This window comes from Saccopteryx leptura, chromosome X (assembly GCF_036850995.1).
Source record: "Saccopteryx leptura isolate mSacLep1 chromosome X, mSacLep1_pri_phased_curated, whole genome shotgun sequence".
NCBI classification, from domain to species: domain Eukaryota; kingdom Metazoa; phylum Chordata; class Mammalia; order Chiroptera; family Emballonuridae; genus Saccopteryx; species Saccopteryx leptura.
Window position 1 is genome coordinate 35,566,688 of NC_089516.1, and position 17,810 is coordinate 35,584,497.

Consider the following 17,810-nt stretch of genomic DNA (forward strand, 5'->3'; position numbering starts at 1 on the left):
TCGCCCGAGGGAACTGGTTGGGACAGGAGCTCATTAGTACATTTTTTTTTTCAGAAATACTAGTTATTCTCAGAATCCTAAATGTCTGAAGCGGGTGGAGATATTTTAATACGACTCAGTTTCCCTACGTGCCCTCCGACACTCACCATTTACCAATGGACACAGAAGGCCCACAAGGACCTGGACCAGTTCTTCCCCTCAGGGCACAGCTCTCCCAGTCCTAACCGTGGTGTCCCTGCAAGGCTAAGTTGGTCACATCTTGACCCTATTTCTCTGCCACATTCGCCCCATCTTTCTGCTCCCCTCTGTCTACACTCGTTCTGCCACCCTGAACTTAGCCCATTCGGGGGCCATAGCACCAGGGGCTTTCACACTCACTCTCTCCTCCAAGATGGAGAGGGTCTGCAGAGTGGGCCTCAGGCACAGAGAGGGGCACAGAGAGGAGGAGCTTCGTGAGGGGGCCAGTGTCTCCCTAGCAACGGGGTCTTCGAGAAAGGGCAGAGTAGGTGGCAAGGATGGATTTGTGGGAACCAATCCCATGGCAGGAGCCTCCCCAAGGTCTGTGTGCGCAGGCGCTGCGTGCGGAGGGGCGGGGCTTTGCGGAGGGCCGGTCTCTTAGTGGTGAGCGCACGGTGTGTTGCCGTTTGAGGCCAGCGAGCTGCCATGGAGGCCCCCGAGGACGAGGACAAGGAAGGCTCAGGCAGTGTGGTCCGTGGTGCTGAACCACCCAGTAGCCCAGGGGGGAACCCCGTGGGCCCTGGAGACACAGGCAGTGTGGCAGGGGAGAGCGCAGCAGCTGAGGGCGCTCCCCAGGGCGAGGAGGTATCCGTGGACTTGGGGCAGGCTGCACAGGCCGCTGCCTCGGACAGACCCATGGAAAGCCAAGGGATGGTGTGGTATCTTTCTCAAGAAGTCTCCTTTTCCCCATGGAAGTAAAGGGTGAGGGGATGGACAGGAGGTAGGGGGACACAGGAGGATGGGCAGGACAGGCTTTGCGGGCTGGTAGGAGCGGGGTAGACTTCTGTGGGGACATCGTGGAAAATGGGGACCCAGGGTGGCCAGGGGAGCAGCTGCGGTGGCCTGGAGGCATACGGGTGGTCTGAGAGGGGCTGTGACGCAGAGGTCCTTGAAGGGTCATCCTGGAGGGTGGGCTGAGAGGAAGCCTGGGGGACGCCCGGCCTCTTGACAGAATGGGGGCATGAACCATGAAGTCTGTGCGGATGGTGCACTTTCCTTAACTCCAGCAGCGCCCTCACAGTGCCTTTCCAATCCTACCTGCATGCGGAGGTAGCCCGCAGTGTCCTGAGCCAAGATGCTGAGCCCTACCGCGGGACGGTGCATTGGGAGCTCACAGTGACTGGCAATTGGCTGACAGTGTAAGTTCTAGAAGGGACTCGGTGGGAGTAGCAGCAGGAGGAGGTGGGGTCAATCTCTGCTTGTGGGGCACTCTATTGGAGATGTGCAGACAGCCAAGGGTTGGTGGAGGGAGGGCCGTGGGGCCCAGATCTGTCACAGCCTGCGGACCTCTCTAATCAAGGGGTAAGTCTAATTGCCACCTGGGGGGAGGGGTGGACCTGAGGAAGGCCAGGAATTATGGCCTCTAAAGTGATTTTCTTTTCCCCTTTAGCCAATTAACTGCTCAAGATTCTGACCTCTTGCAAAATGCCGCTGCCTCCTTGGTCAACCGGCTAGCCATGGTGTTTCGGAACATACAGCTCTTTGAACCCCCGCTTTTTACCACATTTCAGCGCTCAAAAGGGGCCTGAGGCCACGAGGGTATCCTGTCCTGGGTAATGCATCGTTACCTTGGACCATTATTTTTGCAGTAGTTGCCACTTTACTTGTGGGGGGGCCCAATTGTTTGCATGTACTGGCCCTTTGGCACTCTGCCCTCTTGTTTTGATTGATGCTTAAATATTGCCTTCGGCAGATAATAAAACTGAGCAGATACGTTGTGCCCGAGTTTCTTTCCAACATCTAGATTTTATTGCCTTTGTCTTGGGTTGGAGGGAAGGTTCTGGGGTTCAAATATTCAAGTAGTACAAGCAGTTGAAACAGTTTAGGAAATGAAAGAAAATGAAAATTACTGGGTCTTCTCTTCCAGCATTAACTACTGTCAGCATTTTTAAATACTTTTATACTTTTAGAGTTCTAGGTCTACATTAAATATATATAACAGTCATATGAACAAGTTAAGTTTTGCAAAGTTAGCACTAATTTTCCTGAAATTTTCTCATCCAACATCTGGGCCTTCACTCTGTCTAAAAATTATTCAAAAACACCTTCTTGAATGGATGCATAGAAGATGTATTATAATGTAATTGTTCAACGCTTAAATCGTACTCATTTTCCCCTATTGTACATAATGTTTTAATGGGATTAGTGTTTATAGGCCTCTGCATGAATGCTTGTTTTCTTAAGATAGACTCCAAGAGGTAAAGCTACAATACAAACTAGCTCTCCAGAGACTGTGCCACCCCCACCAGAATGCTGGTTTTCCCACATCCTTGTCACTGCTGCATTTGTTTCCTGTTGTAAATAATAAATAAATAGCCCAGTTTGCATGAGCATAGCAGAGAATCCAGAAATTCTAGACTAAGAATTTTGTGCTTTACTGCCCCTGTTTCAGATCAGAGAAGAAAAGTGCCAGGACAACTGGTTAATTATTTGAGGGAGGAAAGGAGGCAGTGTAGTGTATTCTTAGGAAAATATAATTAAAACAAAATTATCTTTGTGGAGGTACTATGCGATGTACTTTACCTACATTATTATACATAATTCCCACAACAACCCGTTAAGCTAAGTACTGTTACACATTTTATCGGTGAAGAATTGAAGCTCAGAGAAGCTAAGTGACTTTCTCAAGGTCACTCAGCTGGGAAGTGGCAGAAACAGAACTTGAATCTTGAACTGTTTGATTCAAGCACCCACTCTGTTGGCCACATTGTCATACCAACCTGAGCACTGCTACTTGAAGCTGCCAGGAAGCTGAGATAGTGAGTTTCCTTTTGATGGCGCTGGGAAACCTCCATGTGACTGAGGAAAAATGGAGGAATGTACAAATGTAGGAAAAGTAGAAGAGAAAGGCAGGGTGCCAAGAAGCCCAATCCAGGCTTCCCAGTGCTTCCTTATTCTCCCAGGTCCTCTTACACCTTGAAACCTTATGTGACGTCTTTGAAAAGGATGGACAATGGTGATACCTGTTTCCCTACCCACCTTTCCCTGTATCCTCAACTCTGAATAGGGCTCTTTTCAGGTACTTTCAGGAGCTACGAAATAAAAATAGAACAGCAGGTTCTGACAACCTAGAAAAAGTCTCCACAGAGGTAGGAGAAGCTTATTACTGAGTGAACATTGCACCAGAATGTGATGTACATCACAGGCTATCTGCCAAGAGATTCCAAAGGCAAACACAAATCTAACCCCTATATATAGCAAGCAGATATAACTGATTATATATATAGTCCCAAGATATACATATTAGTCCTCAAATAAGAGGACTTGACACCACCAGTCTCCCACATACTTCATCTGAAATTTACCTGGCAACTGGGGTGCCATATGTATCAGTACACCAGTGTTTGGACTGAATGTTTGTGTCTCCCCACTCCTCCAATTCATGTACCGAAGATCAAAACCCCACTGTGGCTGTCTTTGGAGATGTGGCCTTTTGAGAGGTAACTATGGTTAAATGAGGTCCTAAAGACCAGTGTCCTTATAAGAAGACATCAGAGCTTACCTGCGCTCTCCCCTCCCTCTCTCCCTCCGCACGCACTGAGGAAAGGCCATGTGAGGACGTAGGAGAAGGTGGCTGTCTACAAACCAGGAAGAGAGTCCTCACCAGAAACTGAATTTCCTGGCACCTTGATTGTGGTTCTAGCCTCCAGAACTATAAGAAAATACATTTCTGTGGTTTAAGCACCCAGTGTGTGGTATTTTGTTAGAGCAGCTTGAGTAGACTAATACAATTGGCTTTCTGCATGGGAAAAATAAGTGTCTCATATCTTTATGACAGGATCTAGTTTTGCAGCTTGGAGCCAGGTGCCCACTGAAGTTAGGCTTCTACCCTCCCACAGAAACTGAGTGATAGGGACACAAGCTTGCTTGATGTTTATATTTTAAAGAGATGTTTCCCAGTTCCTTGAAAAGATATTCTTGTGTCATAAAGCTGGCAAGAAGCTTTATTAGTCTTTAAAAATATTTACGTTCTTGCTTGACTGGTGGTGGCACAGTGGATAGAGCATCAGCCTGGGATGCTGAGGTTCCAGGTTTGAAACCCCACCGTCACCAGCTTGAGCATAGGCCCATCTGGCTTCGGTGCAGGTTCACGACCTTGATCGTGGGACTGCGGCCTTGAGCATGGGATTATAGAGATGATCTCATGGTTCCCGGCTTAAGCCCAAAGGTCCCTGGCTTGAAGCCTATGATTACTTGCCTGAGCCAAAGGTCGCTGGCTTGGGCAAGGGGTCACTGGATTGGCACCTATGAGAAGCAATCAACGCATAACTGAAGTGCCACAACTACGAGTTGATGCTTCTCATCTCTCACTGTTCCTGTGTCTGTCTGTCTGCCTCTCTCTCTCACCCTCGCTAATAAATAAAAAACTATTTACATGCTTTCAAAGAGAAACTTACAAGTTTTCTAAAGTAAATGCTTTAAGAAAGGAGAACGAATGTGTCTCTTCTCCTATTTCAACAGAGAGAATTAAGCCTCTTTTTATTTTTTTGTATTTTTCTCAGGTGAGAATCCAGGAGGCAGACAGACAGACTCCTGCATGCACCAGACTGGTATCCCCACCCTCGGTATGCCCACTAGGGGGCGATGCTGTACCCAATCCAGGGTGTTGCTATGCTCCAACCGGAGCCATTGTAGTGCCTGAGGCAGAGGCCGTGGAGCCATCCTCAGTGCCGGGGCCAACTTTGCTCCAGTGGAGCCTTGGCTGCAGAAGGGGAAGAAATGGAGAGGAAGGAGAGAGGGAAGAGTGGAGGAGCAGAAGGGTACTTCTCCTATGTGTCCTGACCGTGAATCAAACCTGGGACTTCCAAGTGCTGGGCAAACGCTCTACAGCTGAGACTGTCAGCCAGGGCCAAGCCTCTTATTTTTAATTTTTACATGTTCTAAAAATAGCTCTCTCTAAAAATATGTGTATCCTGCAAATTTGCTAAACCCTCCTCTAATTAGTCTAGTCGTTCTTTTGTAGACCATCAGCTTTTCTCTGTAGGTGATCATATATGCAAAGAAGGCAGTTTTTCTTTCTTTCCATCCTCGATGCCTCTATTGCTTGATTTCTCTCCTCATTGTTGGTTGGATTTTTCTGCTTCTGTAGTTTTTTATTGGATGCCAAATATTATAATTTTGCCGAGTGCTGGATATGTTTATAATCCTAAACATACAGTGTGGGGAAAAGTAGGTTTACAATTCTATGTGAAACACAGTGTTTATTTTTGTATTACTATTTATGAATTATTGTGTTATTTGCCATACAAAAAACTAGAAACTTACTTTAACACAACCTTTTTTAAGCTTTATTCTGGATGCTGCCCAGTGACTTGGAAAGAGTTGGATCCTTTAGAGTCTCATCTGAAGATTTGCTGCGTGGGCCCTTTCTGTGTAGGAGTCCTTTTTTCTCAGAGTACTGAGGCGGGACCCTTCGGAGCACCCTACCAGATGCCTCCCAAATTGTAACGTCTGCCATCCTGGCCGGTGGGGATAGTCAGCAGTCCCTGTCCTGCTTGAGCACTGGGCATTGTCACCTTTCATCTCTTCAGGTGGTTCTTCCCCCGGCCTCATGTTGTTTCCTCACATGCTTGTGCTGATCAGTGGTCTGTGGAATATTCCAGTGGGATCCTTTGAGGATACATGTGGTCCTCACTCTGTGTCACTTTTTTGCCTAGTCCTCTACACCACAAACTGGGTGCTGAGAATTTCAGTTCCATGTCCTAACTCAGGGTATCTGTAGGGAAAACAACTGTGTTAGGCTTGCTCACTTGCACTTTGCATGATTAGTGTGTGAGCATGTGGCAGACCCAGGTGGGTGACGCCTATGTAAGGCTATGGGTGCTTGCCCTGAGGGCAGATTGTGAATATCTAGCCAGCCACTGCAAGGGACCATTTTCCTGTTTGCCCAACTGCTGCTGTGAGAGGTGGTGTTTTTCAACCTCTTTGCTAATCCACTATTGTGAGAATCTATTAAATTTAAATGGCCCAACACTTTCCGTCTCCCCAGTTCCTTTACAATCTTCTCGAATCCAGTGTGAACCTTCCTGGCCTCGACCATCAGCATTACATATGGCGCTATGAGTAGGATTCGGATCAGATCGGTATGGAGCCACCAACACCCTTGAAGGGTGGAATAGAGGAGTGGCTGTTGTTCTCCGGCATACGGTTCTCTTTAGCTATCCTGTTGGGGGCCATAGGCTGCGTGTTTTTATAGCCCTGCCAGAAGAAACCAAAAGCTCTGTGCAAGACACTATGTGAGGTTAAAAGCTCTAGGATGAACTGTGGACTGAGTGCAGACAGGGGCTGAACCACAAAGTTTTTGGAGAGGGAGACTGACCAATTTTGAGAACTCCAGTGAGCTACAGGCTGAGAGGTAACAACAGCTAGAACTTGAAACATTGATGAAGAAGAAGATTGCAAGTTCAAGAGCTCTAGTTTCTGTAGAAGCTGAACATGTTACCAGCAGTTGTTAGAGAAACAACTATGGGTTCAAGAGCTCAAGTTTCAGCTTTAGGCCAAGGGGTGGCAGCTACAAGAGCTAAAGCAGTTGCTAAAGATGGAGCTGCATTTGTGCAGCAGTGGAGTGGCTCTGAGTCTGTGGTGGCAGGCATTTCTAACTCCTTTGAGGAAGAGGAGGGTCAGGTTAAATCTGCTGTCACCAGACTCAGAGCCCACTGGTGTTCACCCAGACGGTAAAAACCCAGCATCAAAAAGTGCCTCAGGGGCAGGTACAACATCCTCTGCAAGTAATGGAGCACTTTGTGGTCTAGCCCTATACACAGATAGAGTTGATGGAGTTAGGGGAGAAATTCAGGCAGAAATCCACTGAGTCCCTGGAAGCTTGGTTGCTACGGTGGTGGGACATAGTGTCGGGTTGCATCATGCTCTCCGGAACACAGATGGAAAAATAAGCTGCCATTACCACACACTCTTCCTTGAGGCAGTGTCTTTAGAATTGCCATGACAACACAGGAAACCATAGCCTATTAGAATGGATGATGAGCTCTGACCAGTTGGTTCAGTGGTAGAGCATTGATTGATCCAGTGTGTGGATGTCTCAGGTTTGATTCTCTGTCAGGGAACACAGGAGAAGTGACAAACTGCTTTGTCACCTCTCTCCCTCCCCCTTTGCTCTCTCTCCCTCTTATTCTCTCTCTTCCCTTCCTGCAGCCATGGCTCAATTTGTTCAAGCGCATTGGCCCGGGCAATGAGGATAGCTCCCTGGAGCCTCCACCTCCGGTGCTACAAATATTTTGGTTGTGAGCATGGTACCAGATGGGCAGAGCTTTCTCAAGGAAAATGCACGCAGGGGTAATTTAAAATTATGAATATTTACAGTAAGCTAGAAATCATTCCTTGGAATAATTTAACCATATAAAAATTTTCCAACACTAGTTTAAAAAGGTATATGTGGCCCTGGCCAGTTTGCTCAGTGGATAGTGTTGGCCTGGTATATGTATGTCCCAGGTTTGAATCCTGGTCAGGTCACACAAGAGAAATGACCATCTGCTTATCTCCCCCTCTTGTTCTTGTTCTCTCCTTCCTCCTTTCCTGAAGCCAGCGGCTTAATTGGTTTCAGTGCAGGCCATGGAAGCTGAGGATAGCTCCGTTGATTAGAGCATTGGCCCAGACGGCAGTTGCTGGTGGCTGCCATTAGGGGCACATACCAGAGTATGTCTCTCTATTTCCCACCCTCACTTGAAATAAATAAATAAACAATCAAACACGCAAATAAATAAATAAATTATATGTGTGAGAGAGTATCAGGCATAGTTTCACAAAACTCCTTTTTTTTTGGCTGGGGTGAATTGAGCAAAACTGTTTGAAGTCCACTGATGAAGTAGACAGAATCCTGGGCCTGGCCTTCTGCCCTCTCATTGTCTGCTCTGACACTGGAGCACAGAAAGTGGATATGACAATCCATCCCGAGGGTCTCACAGAAAGAAATGTGATTCCCCGCCTCCCCTGTGAGCTCCTCACTGCTGAATCCAAAGGGCAAAGATGGAAACTGCTTTCAGGATCTCTCACTATGTTTAGAGTGCAATGCTACGAAGGCATGAAAACCTTCATGTGGGAAGTGAAAGTGAGAAATATGGAAAGTTGGAGTCACATGACAGAGACATGGCTTAACAGCCCCGGGGAACAACAGCAAGGGAGGATCATTTCTTTGAGAAGACCTGACTGTCAGATTACTAGGACACAGAAGAGGCGTAGAGGCAGGCTGGTTTCTCTCAGATGAGGGTGAACATTTTCTCTCCCATTCTGATGTTGGAATCCTACAATTATTAAACTGTGAAAAGCCTCCTATGTCTGTTCTTCTCTCATTCTCGCTTTAGGACAAAAGTTGAAAAGCACCAAGGAATAAGTGAAGTGTACTTGAAACAAGTGGTTCTCAAACTTCAGAGACATCAGGTCATGTGCCCCACGCCCTTCCATAGAGCTATATCCCCAGATTGCTAGGCTCTACCTCCAGGGTTCCAGAGTATGCATCTCTAGGAAGTCCCAGAAGACATGATGCTGATGGTCCACAGGCACAACCTAGAGAAGAGCTGCTCTAACCAGGTGCACCTGCCCATGGTAACCGAAATGAACCACTTTTGAATCGAGTTAGTTCCTTCCACTGTCTACCCCTCCTCATCCGAGATTAGGATGGTCAGATCTTCTCACCCCATTGTTGGTTGGCAGAGACGGATGTATTTGCCTTTGTTTCTTCTCTCTTCCCTCCTTGTCTCTGACTGGCTGTAGAAGGAACTGACTGGCTAGGTCTTACTCATTGTTCATGTCTCCGCTGAGATGTCACTTCTCCCCTGATAAGAATTGGTCAGGTACTCTTCCTGGGTGATTTTGCAGGCCCTTGAACCTCCCCCAATATACTGCGTGTCACTTTGTATTATAATAGTCTGTTCCCTTTTCTGTGACCACCAGATGTTCTAAAAATGTTTAATCCTGAACTTGCAAAATGTTTACCGTATATGTTATTGTACATTTAACATATAATTGCAACTATAAAACTAAGAAAATATGCCAAAATACTGACAGGTGTTAATGCTGAATGGCATGACAGAATTATGTTCTTTTTCTTCAGTTTCCTAAATTGTCTTCAGTTGACTAGAATAACAATCCCAGACCTCCCCTCCAAACCAGGGACAAAGGTAAGAAAATGCAGAGGCCCAGTAACTGAAAACAAACCCAGATAAGAGTAGCAAGCAATCTAGTTTTATTTTCTGCTGTAACAATTAAGAACCCCCTCCTCCAGGAGCAGATAAACAATAGCGTTGAGAGGGGCAAAGGGCCAATATAAGCAATTAGGCGCCGATAATCAAGTGGCAACTCCCGTAGGAATCAATGCGTCAGCTACAGATCCACTGGCAGTTGTAGATCCCTTTTTGTGCCCTAGGCTCAATGAAGAAACATGGGGGAAGAACGAACAGTGAAAGCTGGTTGAGACAGGAGGTGACAGAAGTTTGGATTTCAACAGGATCTTCAGTAGTCAGTTGGCTAAATGAGGAAAAAAGAAAATCAAGTTAAATTTGAAGACGCTGCACCTAGCTGTCTGACCCTCAGGTGCTGACAGGCCCAGTATAGCACAGGTTCCTCCTCAGACCTGATCTTTGGGGGTCTTCAATTCACCCACTATTAGAATGATTCTCCAATGACTGACCTTAGCTCCCTGTCATCACTACGCCCCCCACCTTGGGCCTTTACAGAACTAACATAATTAGCAGATTGTCAGACACTATAAGCTCCTTCCCAACCTCCCCTGGGTAGGGTTGGGCGTGTGTGGTCAGGAACTGGCGGGCCATCTCTGCCTCTACGAGTGATGGGAAAGGCACAGTGAGGAAGATAAGGGAGACTCAGTTAAGGCACCATGCCATGCTGACTTTGCCTATTTCCCCTCAGACCTCTTTCACCTGTCTTAATCCATTCACACCTGCTCTCCTCCTTCCTGCTCCCTCGGGCCTTCCCCCCGCCCCCATCTCAACTGGCCACCCCTGGTCCACCCCCTCAGCAGCCCCGGTCCCCCCTCTTCCTTCAACACTCGGTACTGCCAGGTTGACCCTCTTTTCACTCCGTCCCTTTACCTCGCCTACGTCTGCCACGCTGGCACCCGACCAGTCCCCAAATAGGATACAACTTGGACAGTCGTCTTGTTGGCCTTCTGGCTGTGGACACTGCACGCTCACTGGGCCCTGGCAAGGCATCTCCACCCGGTCCGGGGGAGAGGAGTGCCCACAAGACCTGTGGACTTCCACTGGCAGGGGCACCGGCCTCTCCGCTGCCGCCTCTACCGGGGCGCTCCTGGCCTCCAGGGCCACCCGGACTGCCAGCGTCACTCAGACCGTCCTGGCCTTCGGCACCGGCAACCTCGGGGCCTCGGCCTGGGTTTTCAGCCTGCATGGCTGGCTCCTCAGCCTTTCCTTCCGACTTCTGAGCGCCAGCAGTTCCTGCCACCAGTTTCCAGAAACTTTTCTTGCGAGGCCCCTGGGCAAGTGACTGTTTCCCGCGCGCAGCGTACAGCAACGCGGGAGTGAGGCTCCGTCTGAAGCCCCGCCGCTTCAGGAGCTCCGCCCCTTCCAGGCGTCCCGCACTTGGACTTCCCAGAGCGCCTGCGCAAACAGGTCTGTCCGCCATTTCCTTCGGCGGGCTGAGGGAGCCGTCTGGTTCGAGTAGGCCTCTGAAGGCTGCAGGGAAGTTGCAGCCGCCATGCAGGCTGTAGACGAAGATGTAGGTCTTAGAGCCGGTGCAGGGGGCAGCCTCAGCGACCCTGAAGACCAAGGTGGCCCTGCGGGCCCTGACAGCCGTGGTCCCCCCGGGGTCCTAGAAGGCCACGCTGGTCCTGGCGGCCCCCAGTGCCGGGGTGACCTTGGTGCCTCTGACAACCAGGGTGGCGCTAGTGGCCTGGGTGGCCCTGGAGACGGAGAAGGGATGAGGTCGGCAGCCGTCGGTGCTCCCACTGAGGCAGGGGCAGCACAAGCGTCAGGGCCACGTAGAGATGCAGCGTCATCAGTGGCTGTAAGACCACGAAACCGGAAGATGGTCTTGTATCCTTTCCAATGAGCCCCTGAGGCCTAGAGGCCAAGGGATGGTCAGGGACGCCCTGCAAGTCCAGGGCTGGCTTTCGGGGACAGGGCAAAGGGCAGCCTAGAGGAGTCCAAAGTGGGAGCGTGCAGGGGAACCTGCGGTAGCCTGGTGGGAAGGGAGTGGACACCCGAGGAGGCTGGAGGGTGGGAAGCAGGCCTGAGGAAGTGGGGAGGTCGGACAGGATGGAGCGAGTGAGGAGGGAGGCAGGCCAGCTGGCCTGAGCTGGCTCGACTGGGCGGTGTTATGGGACCGGGTGGGGGGTGTGGGGGCGGTGGCGGTGGGGAGTGGGGGTGCATGACCTGAGGGGAGGCCTGGGGTGACAGCCACCCTCTGAGGAATAGGGAAGTCTGAGGGAGGCACTGGCAAATTCAAGTTCAGTTGCTGGTGGTGCCTTAACCCCCTCTCCCTCCAGCAAGCTCAGGGTGCATTTCCGGTGTCCCGTGGAGGCAGAGATTGCCCGCAGGGCCATGGACCAACCCCTCCAACACCACCAGCCGACTGTTCGAATCGAGTTGAAAGTGAAGGGCAGCGTCTTTGCTATGTCAGTCCTAGAAGGGGCCAAGATGGGGGAGGGGAGGGCAGGCGTTCAGGGCCTAAGAGCCAGCCTTAGGTGGAGAAGGGCTCTGTAATGGATACAAGGAGACACACAAGTGTTAGTTCTCAGGAAGGGGTGTGGTGTGCTGGGTGGAAGAGACGGTCATCACCTTTAACTTGATGTTTACCCCCCACCCACTTTTAGCAAGTGGGCTGCAGAAGACCCTGGTCTCCTCCAAGTTTCTGTCAACGCCTTCTTAGATAAGTTCTGCGTGGTGATGCGGAACATTCGGTGCATTTGGCCTTAGTTTCCACCACGGCTCACCTGGGGAAAGGGGCTGGGACCTAACCTGTGACCCCCTACTGGGCAACGCACAGGGACTTGGGGCCTGGAGTAGCGCCTCTCTTTTCCAGGGGCCTCGTTGTTTCCCCCTATTGGCATTATGCTCTCTAAGCCCACTTGCTTTGCTTCCCTGTTGCTTGAGGAATGGGGTGATTAAAGGTTTGTACAGCAGAAAACAAAGCTGAGCTAGCGCTGTGTGTCTGAGTTTCTTTTCACCTACTGCACCTGCACATTTTCTCGCCTTTGTGTTCATGTTGGAGAGGTGGGGAGGTTCCCGGATTCATATACTGGTACAAAGCACTTGAAGGCAGTTAGGAAATGGAAGAAAACGAAAATCAATTCTGTCCTGACATCGTCATTAACTACTGTCAACATTTTGGAATGCTTTTGTAGTTTTGTGCTTGTATTTGTACATTAAGTGGCTAATAATAATACAAATGTATAAGATTATTAATAGTATGATTTTGCAAGTTTAGCATTAATTTCCCCTGAAAATATTTCATTGAACATATGAACATTATCTTCTTTAAAAAAAGTTTTTATTTTTCCCTCAGATAGACTGTTTAGTGAGGTCTGGGGACAAGGGACAACCCACAACAAAACACTAACACTGTCCCCTGGAGGGACAGGTAAGACAGGAGAGAAGACTTCCAAGGAGGGGTTGTCTTTGCAGTTGGCTGATGGAAGGGGCAGAATGTTCCCAGGACCCTCAGAGGGCATGGGGGAGACTGGACCCTGGGAATGGAGTGGGGAACTCCAGGAGCTGGAGGATGAACCCCAGGAGGAGGTGAGTGGACCCCAGGAGGCTGGAGGGTAGACTTCAACATATGGGGAGGGTGGACCCTAGCAGAGGGAAGATAGACCCCAGAGGTCGCTGGGTGGACCACTGGTCTGGGGGATGGATCCCAGGAGCTGGATGTTGGGCCCCACAGGTTGGTGGGTGGGCCACTGACGCTGGCCGGTGGACCTGGAAAGCTGGAGGGGGTCATCTGGGGAGATCTGGGGGCCCTGAGGATGCAAGCCCACTGGGCAGCATGGGGGGGCAGAAGCAGGCCGCCCAGCTGGGGCGGAGACAAACACTGGGCTTGACAGCTGCTTTCTACCAGGAGGCCCTGTGAGGAGGCTCGGCAGGGAGGTGGCTTCTCCATCTTGAAATGTAACTGAAGGAAGAACTGTTTGTTTTCCCAATTCCAGTGAGCCAAACCTTGCTCTGGGCCTTGTCAGAGTCCCAAAATGCACCTGAAAGGCGATGGTCTCGTAGGGCTCAGCCGCCGTCAGCAGTTCTTGCCAGCACAGCTCTATGAAATTGATTCTCTGCTCGTAGGCAGACAGGAAGCTGTAGCTTACTTAGCATGATGCCCTCGACGATCTCAGGGTAGTAGCTCTGGAAGAGTAGGCTCTGCTGGCCCACCTCTGTGTCCCACTGTGTAGCCCAACTGTGCAATCTTCACAAACTTCTTCACCTCCACCTTCACCTTCTCTGGTGCCAGCTGCATGCGGGGCTCCTTAGCCTCCGTGGTTCCTTGTGGAGCCAGGTTGGTCTAGTGCAGGGGTCCCCAACCTTTTTACACAGGGGACCAGTTCACTGTCCCTCAGACCGTTGGAGGGCTGGACTATAAAAAACTATAAACAAATCCTTATGCACACTGCATATATCTTATTTTAAAGTAAAAAAACAAAACAGGAACTAACGCAATATTTAAAATAAAGAACAAGTAAATTTAAATCAATAAACTGACCAGTATTTCAATGGGAACTAACTATGCTCCTCTCACTGACCACCAATGAAAGAGGTACTCCTGGAAGTGCGGCGGGGGCCAGATAAATGGCCTCAGGGGGCCACATGCGGCCCGTGGGCCATAGTTTGGGGACCCCTGGTTTAAAGTATAAGAAGAGAAAAAACTCAGGCACACTAAAATAAGGATTCAGTGGCGGCTGGAGTTGTTTCAGGTCGGTGAGAAAAGGTGCTGGGACCAGGGTTAAGTGTTTGGGGGAAGGTTTCAGCTCCCTTTAACATAACTTTTATCCTGCAATCTTGCTAATGTCAGTGATGAGTTTTAGTCACTCTTTTGTAGTTCCCACTGGATTTTCTCTGCAGATAAAGTTTTTCTCCTTCCTTATAATTGGAGTGTTTTCTCTTGATTAATTTATCTCCTCGACACACCAGCCTGGTTCCCATCTCTGAAAGAGCTTCAGCTTACTCCCAAAGCTGGTTCAGAGCTTGATACACCACCATGTGTGGTCCAGACAGCTCTGCATACTCTTCTCCTATTAATGCAGCTTAAGAGTGCATCTGGGAGTGACGTCATAGAAATGGCGCCGTGAGGACACGGACCAAAAAATCTCCCCAAAATTTCAACAAGTTCAACAACCAGAGACAGAAAAACTTATTCTTGGAGCATCCGAGAGTTTCACACCCTGAAGGCGAAGGTAGGATCGAGCGAAAAATTGGCTAAATATATAATCAACCCTGAGGGAAATAAGTCGGACAAAGAAACTCTTTGACTTCCTCACTAACCTGAGCAAAGGCTTCTTTCACTTGGAACTGAGAGTCGGGAGGACTTAGGGGTGTGGAGGTAGCTAGGCTATGGCGCGGACGTTCATTCAAGCCGAGGAAAGAGTATTCCTGTGGTGAATCAGCCCACATGAGCAAACACCAGTGTGCCATGCCCCGAACATCCCAGCCTCCAGCCCACGCCATGAGCGACCGCCCAAGCCCTGGGCCATGGGCAGCCCAGCCTCCTGCACACCCAGCTGTGAGCAGCCCAGCCCCCGTGCGCAGGGCCGTGAGCAACCCAGCCCCCCACGCGCCAGGCCGCAGCTCAGCCTCCCACGCCGGGCTGCGAGCAGCCCAGCCTCCTGTGCACCGTGCCGGGAGCAGCCCAGCCTCCCGTGCCCTGGGCGGCAAGCAGCCCAGCAACCACCCATGTGCGAGTAATCGCCTGCGCCATGAGCAGCAGCTGCCAGCAGTGCACCGGGAGTGTGCCTCCCAAGCTTCTCTAGGCGGGAGGGGTGCCTCACCCAGCCATTCAAGCTAACAATCAAGTGTTGGGGGAGGGGTATGCGCACAGCTTGCAGTTCATTCTGCAGAAATTCCGCGGATCCAATCGCTGAAATTAGCCTAACCCACAGGCTGCTCACCTCCCAACTGACTTACACAGTTATAATTGACAAGATCTCTCTCAGTCCAGCTATCCAAGACAAGAGGCATGATATTTTTTAATGCCTCTTGCTAAAGGGGTAGGGGCAACTTCTGATTGGCAGAGCTTTCATACTCAGGAACATATGCTAAAAAGAGGGACTTGGCAGTATTAAGACCTCCTGTACTGCAGGCAGAGACTAGGGCATCTTCTTCCCACCCAAAACAGGCTACAAAGTGTGGAAAGCCTGGGGACAGTGGTCCCACAGAGTGCTGGGTGTGCTGAACAGGCCTAGAAGCTCAGAGAACATCACCTTGAGAGCAATTGGCTCCCAGCCCCGCCTGATTACGCTGGTGGCTCTGACTGCCAGAGCCTTACCCAGAGCCCTGCATTAAGTGGGGTTAAAGTGAGGATTTGCCAGCTCTCTAAACCTCTTACTCCCCAGGCAGAGGCAGCAGCAGCCTCATAGCTGGATCATCAGGCTGCTAATTCAGGAAGGAGAGACTAGGAGAGAGGCTCTGGGAAAATGGACTCTCTCATTGTTGGAGCCTGCAAACGCTAACAAGCCTTGACTATCAATGAGACTGAAGCCAAATATATGACATTGCCATAGAGTCTCATCAACTGCAAATCCCTACCTAAGCATGCCACAGGGGCAGAGCCTGGGGTACAGAGTCACTGACTAGGAAGAGGGAGAGGAAAGAAAAGGGAAGAAGAAGATAACCTCTCAAATTCAAGAAAAATCAACAGACTTTATAATTTGTTCCACAATTTCTTTTGTTTGTTTGTTTCTTTCATCTTGCCTTTATTAGTATTATTTCTATTTCCTAAACCTTGGTCCTGTTATTCTCTGCCCATCTTACTCTTTCCTTTTCTTGAACTACACTACCCATAACTGTTTCATTTTATTTCTTTTCTTCTTCCTTACTCTCCATGAGGGTTACACTCCAAAACCCTTAACTCTTGCTCTTTTTTTTTCTTTTTTCTTCCTTTCCTTTTCCCCTTTTTCTTGTTTCTCCCTTTCTATTAGTTTCTTCTTTTCTCCTTTTAATTTTCCTCTCATTCAATCCTCAAACACAAATTATTTTATTTGGGACTCAAGTATTTTTGGATTTTGGGGGGGCATTCTGGGTGCTTTTTACTTCGCTTTTTAACTCAGTAGCATTCCTCCCAACCCAGGATCTCCATTCTATTCAGTCTTTGCTCCACTTAATACAATAGTTTGTTTTTCCCCCCTTTTTCTGGTTTCTCTCTTATCCCTCTCATTATATCTCTTAGTCGACCATTACTTACAAGCAAATATTATACTTGACCCAAATTTTTTCCTTTTTTGCATTTTGTGGGTCCCTACTTCCTTTTTTGCCCCTTGAAGAGTTCCCCCCAACTCAGGCCCTCCGTTATAGGCAGTTTTTGTTTCATTTAGCATAATATACTTCACAGTTTATCACAATATTTTCCTAAGGAGGAGGGAAGAGGAGGGGAAGAGAAGAAAGAAAAGGGGAGGGAAATAATAAATTATTATTGGGGTTTTTTTCCAAAATTTTTTTTTATTTTTTATTTTTTTATTTTATTTATTTTATTTTTTTCTACTTTTTATTCTTTATTAATTCTCATTAGTGCTATCAACAAGACCACCCTCAGTTGCCATTAAGAAAAAGGAAATCAAATATCATGGATACAAAAGAAAGAGAAGTAACACAGATAGATGTGGAAAAAATCTATGGAGAAAAAATTTAATATATTGGAAACCTTGGAGCTAAATGACAGAGAATTTAAAATAGAAATCCTAAAAATACTCAGAGATATACAAGAAAACACAGAAAGGCAATTTAGGGAGATCAGAAAACAACTCAACGAACACAAAGAATATATTAGCAAGGCAATTGAAACTATAAAAACAAATCAAACAGAAATGAAAAACTAAAATTCATGAACTAAAAAACGAGGTAAGAAGCTTAGCTAATAGAACAGGCAAGATAGAAGATAGGATTAGTGACATAGAAGACAAGCAACTTGAGGCACAACAGAGAGAAGAAGAGAGAGACTCAAAAATTAAAAAAATGAGAAAGCCCTACAGGAATTGTCTGACTCCATCAAAAAGAATAACATAAGAATAATAGATATATCAGAGGGAGAAGAGAGAGAAAATGGAATGGAGAATTTATTCAAACAAATAATAGACAAGGACTTCCCAAGCCTGTGGAAAGAACTAAAGCCTCAAATTCAAAAAGCAAACAGAACACCGAGTTTTCTTAACCACAACAAACCTACTCCAAGGCACATCATAATGAAAATGGCACAAACCAATGACAAAGAAAAAATTTTCAAGGCAGCCAGGGAAAAGAAGAATACAACATATAAAGAAAGGCCTATTAGATTATCATCAGATTTTTCAGCAGAAACTCTACAAGATAGAAGAGAGTGGACCCCAATATTTAAAGTCCTGAAAGAGAGGAACTTTCAGCCAAGAATACTATACCCATCAAAGTTAT

General features: G+C 48.3%; 2 protein-coding genes and 1 pseudogene across 2 annotated transcripts; 2 read left to right on the plus strand and 1 right to left on the minus strand.

The window, feature by feature from the left end:
- The first annotated feature begins 663 nt into the window (after positions 1–663).
- Positions 664–1,766, plus strand: LOC136386296 (EKC/KEOPS complex subunit LAGE3-like). Its single transcript, XM_066357784.1, has 3 exons — positions 664–896; positions 1,245–1,376; positions 1,628–1,766. Exons 1-3 carry the CDS (start codon positions 664–666, stop codon positions 1,764–1,766), a joined length of 504 nt encoding a protein of 167 aa, XP_066213881.1.
- A 9,157-nt stretch (positions 1,767–10,923) lies between these two features.
- LOC136386297 (EKC/KEOPS complex subunit LAGE3-like) lies at positions 10,924–12,143 on the plus strand. The gene is made up of 3 exons (XM_066357785.1): positions 10,924–11,261; positions 11,714–11,842; positions 12,041–12,143. Exons 1-3 carry the CDS (start codon positions 10,924–10,926, stop codon positions 12,141–12,143), a joined length of 570 nt encoding a protein of 189 aa, XP_066213882.1.
- Positions 12,144–12,741: 598 nt separating this feature from the next.
- Positions 12,742–14,846, minus strand: LOC136386298 (splicing factor 3A subunit 2 pseudogene; annotated as a pseudogene).
- Between the last annotated feature and the right edge of the window lie 2,964 nt (positions 14,847–17,810).

Coding starts and splice junctions, on each gene's coding strand:
- LOC136386297 (XM_066357785.1), top strand. CDS start 10,924: ATGCAGGCTGTAGACGAAGATGTAGGTCTTAGAGCCGGTGCAGGGGGC. Junction 11,262..11,713: donor CGAAACCGGAAGATGGTCTT/GTATCCTTTCCA, acceptor CTCTCCCTCCAG/CAAGCTCAGGGTGCATTTCC. Junction 11,843..12,040: donor AAGGGCAGCGTCTTTGCTAT/GTCAGTCCTAGA, acceptor ACCCACTTTTAG/CAAGTGGGCTGCAGAAGACC.
- LOC136386296 (XM_066357784.1), top strand. CDS start 664: ATGGAGGCCCCCGAGGACGAGGACAAGGAAGGCTCAGGCAGTGTGGTC. Junction 897..1,244: donor GAAAGCCAAGGGATGGTGTG/GTATCTTTCTCA, acceptor CCTTAACTCCAG/CAGCGCCCTCACAGTGCCTT. Junction 1,377..1,627: donor ACTGGCAATTGGCTGACAGT/GTAAGTTCTAGA, acceptor TTTCCCCTTTAG/CCAATTAACTGCTCAAGATT.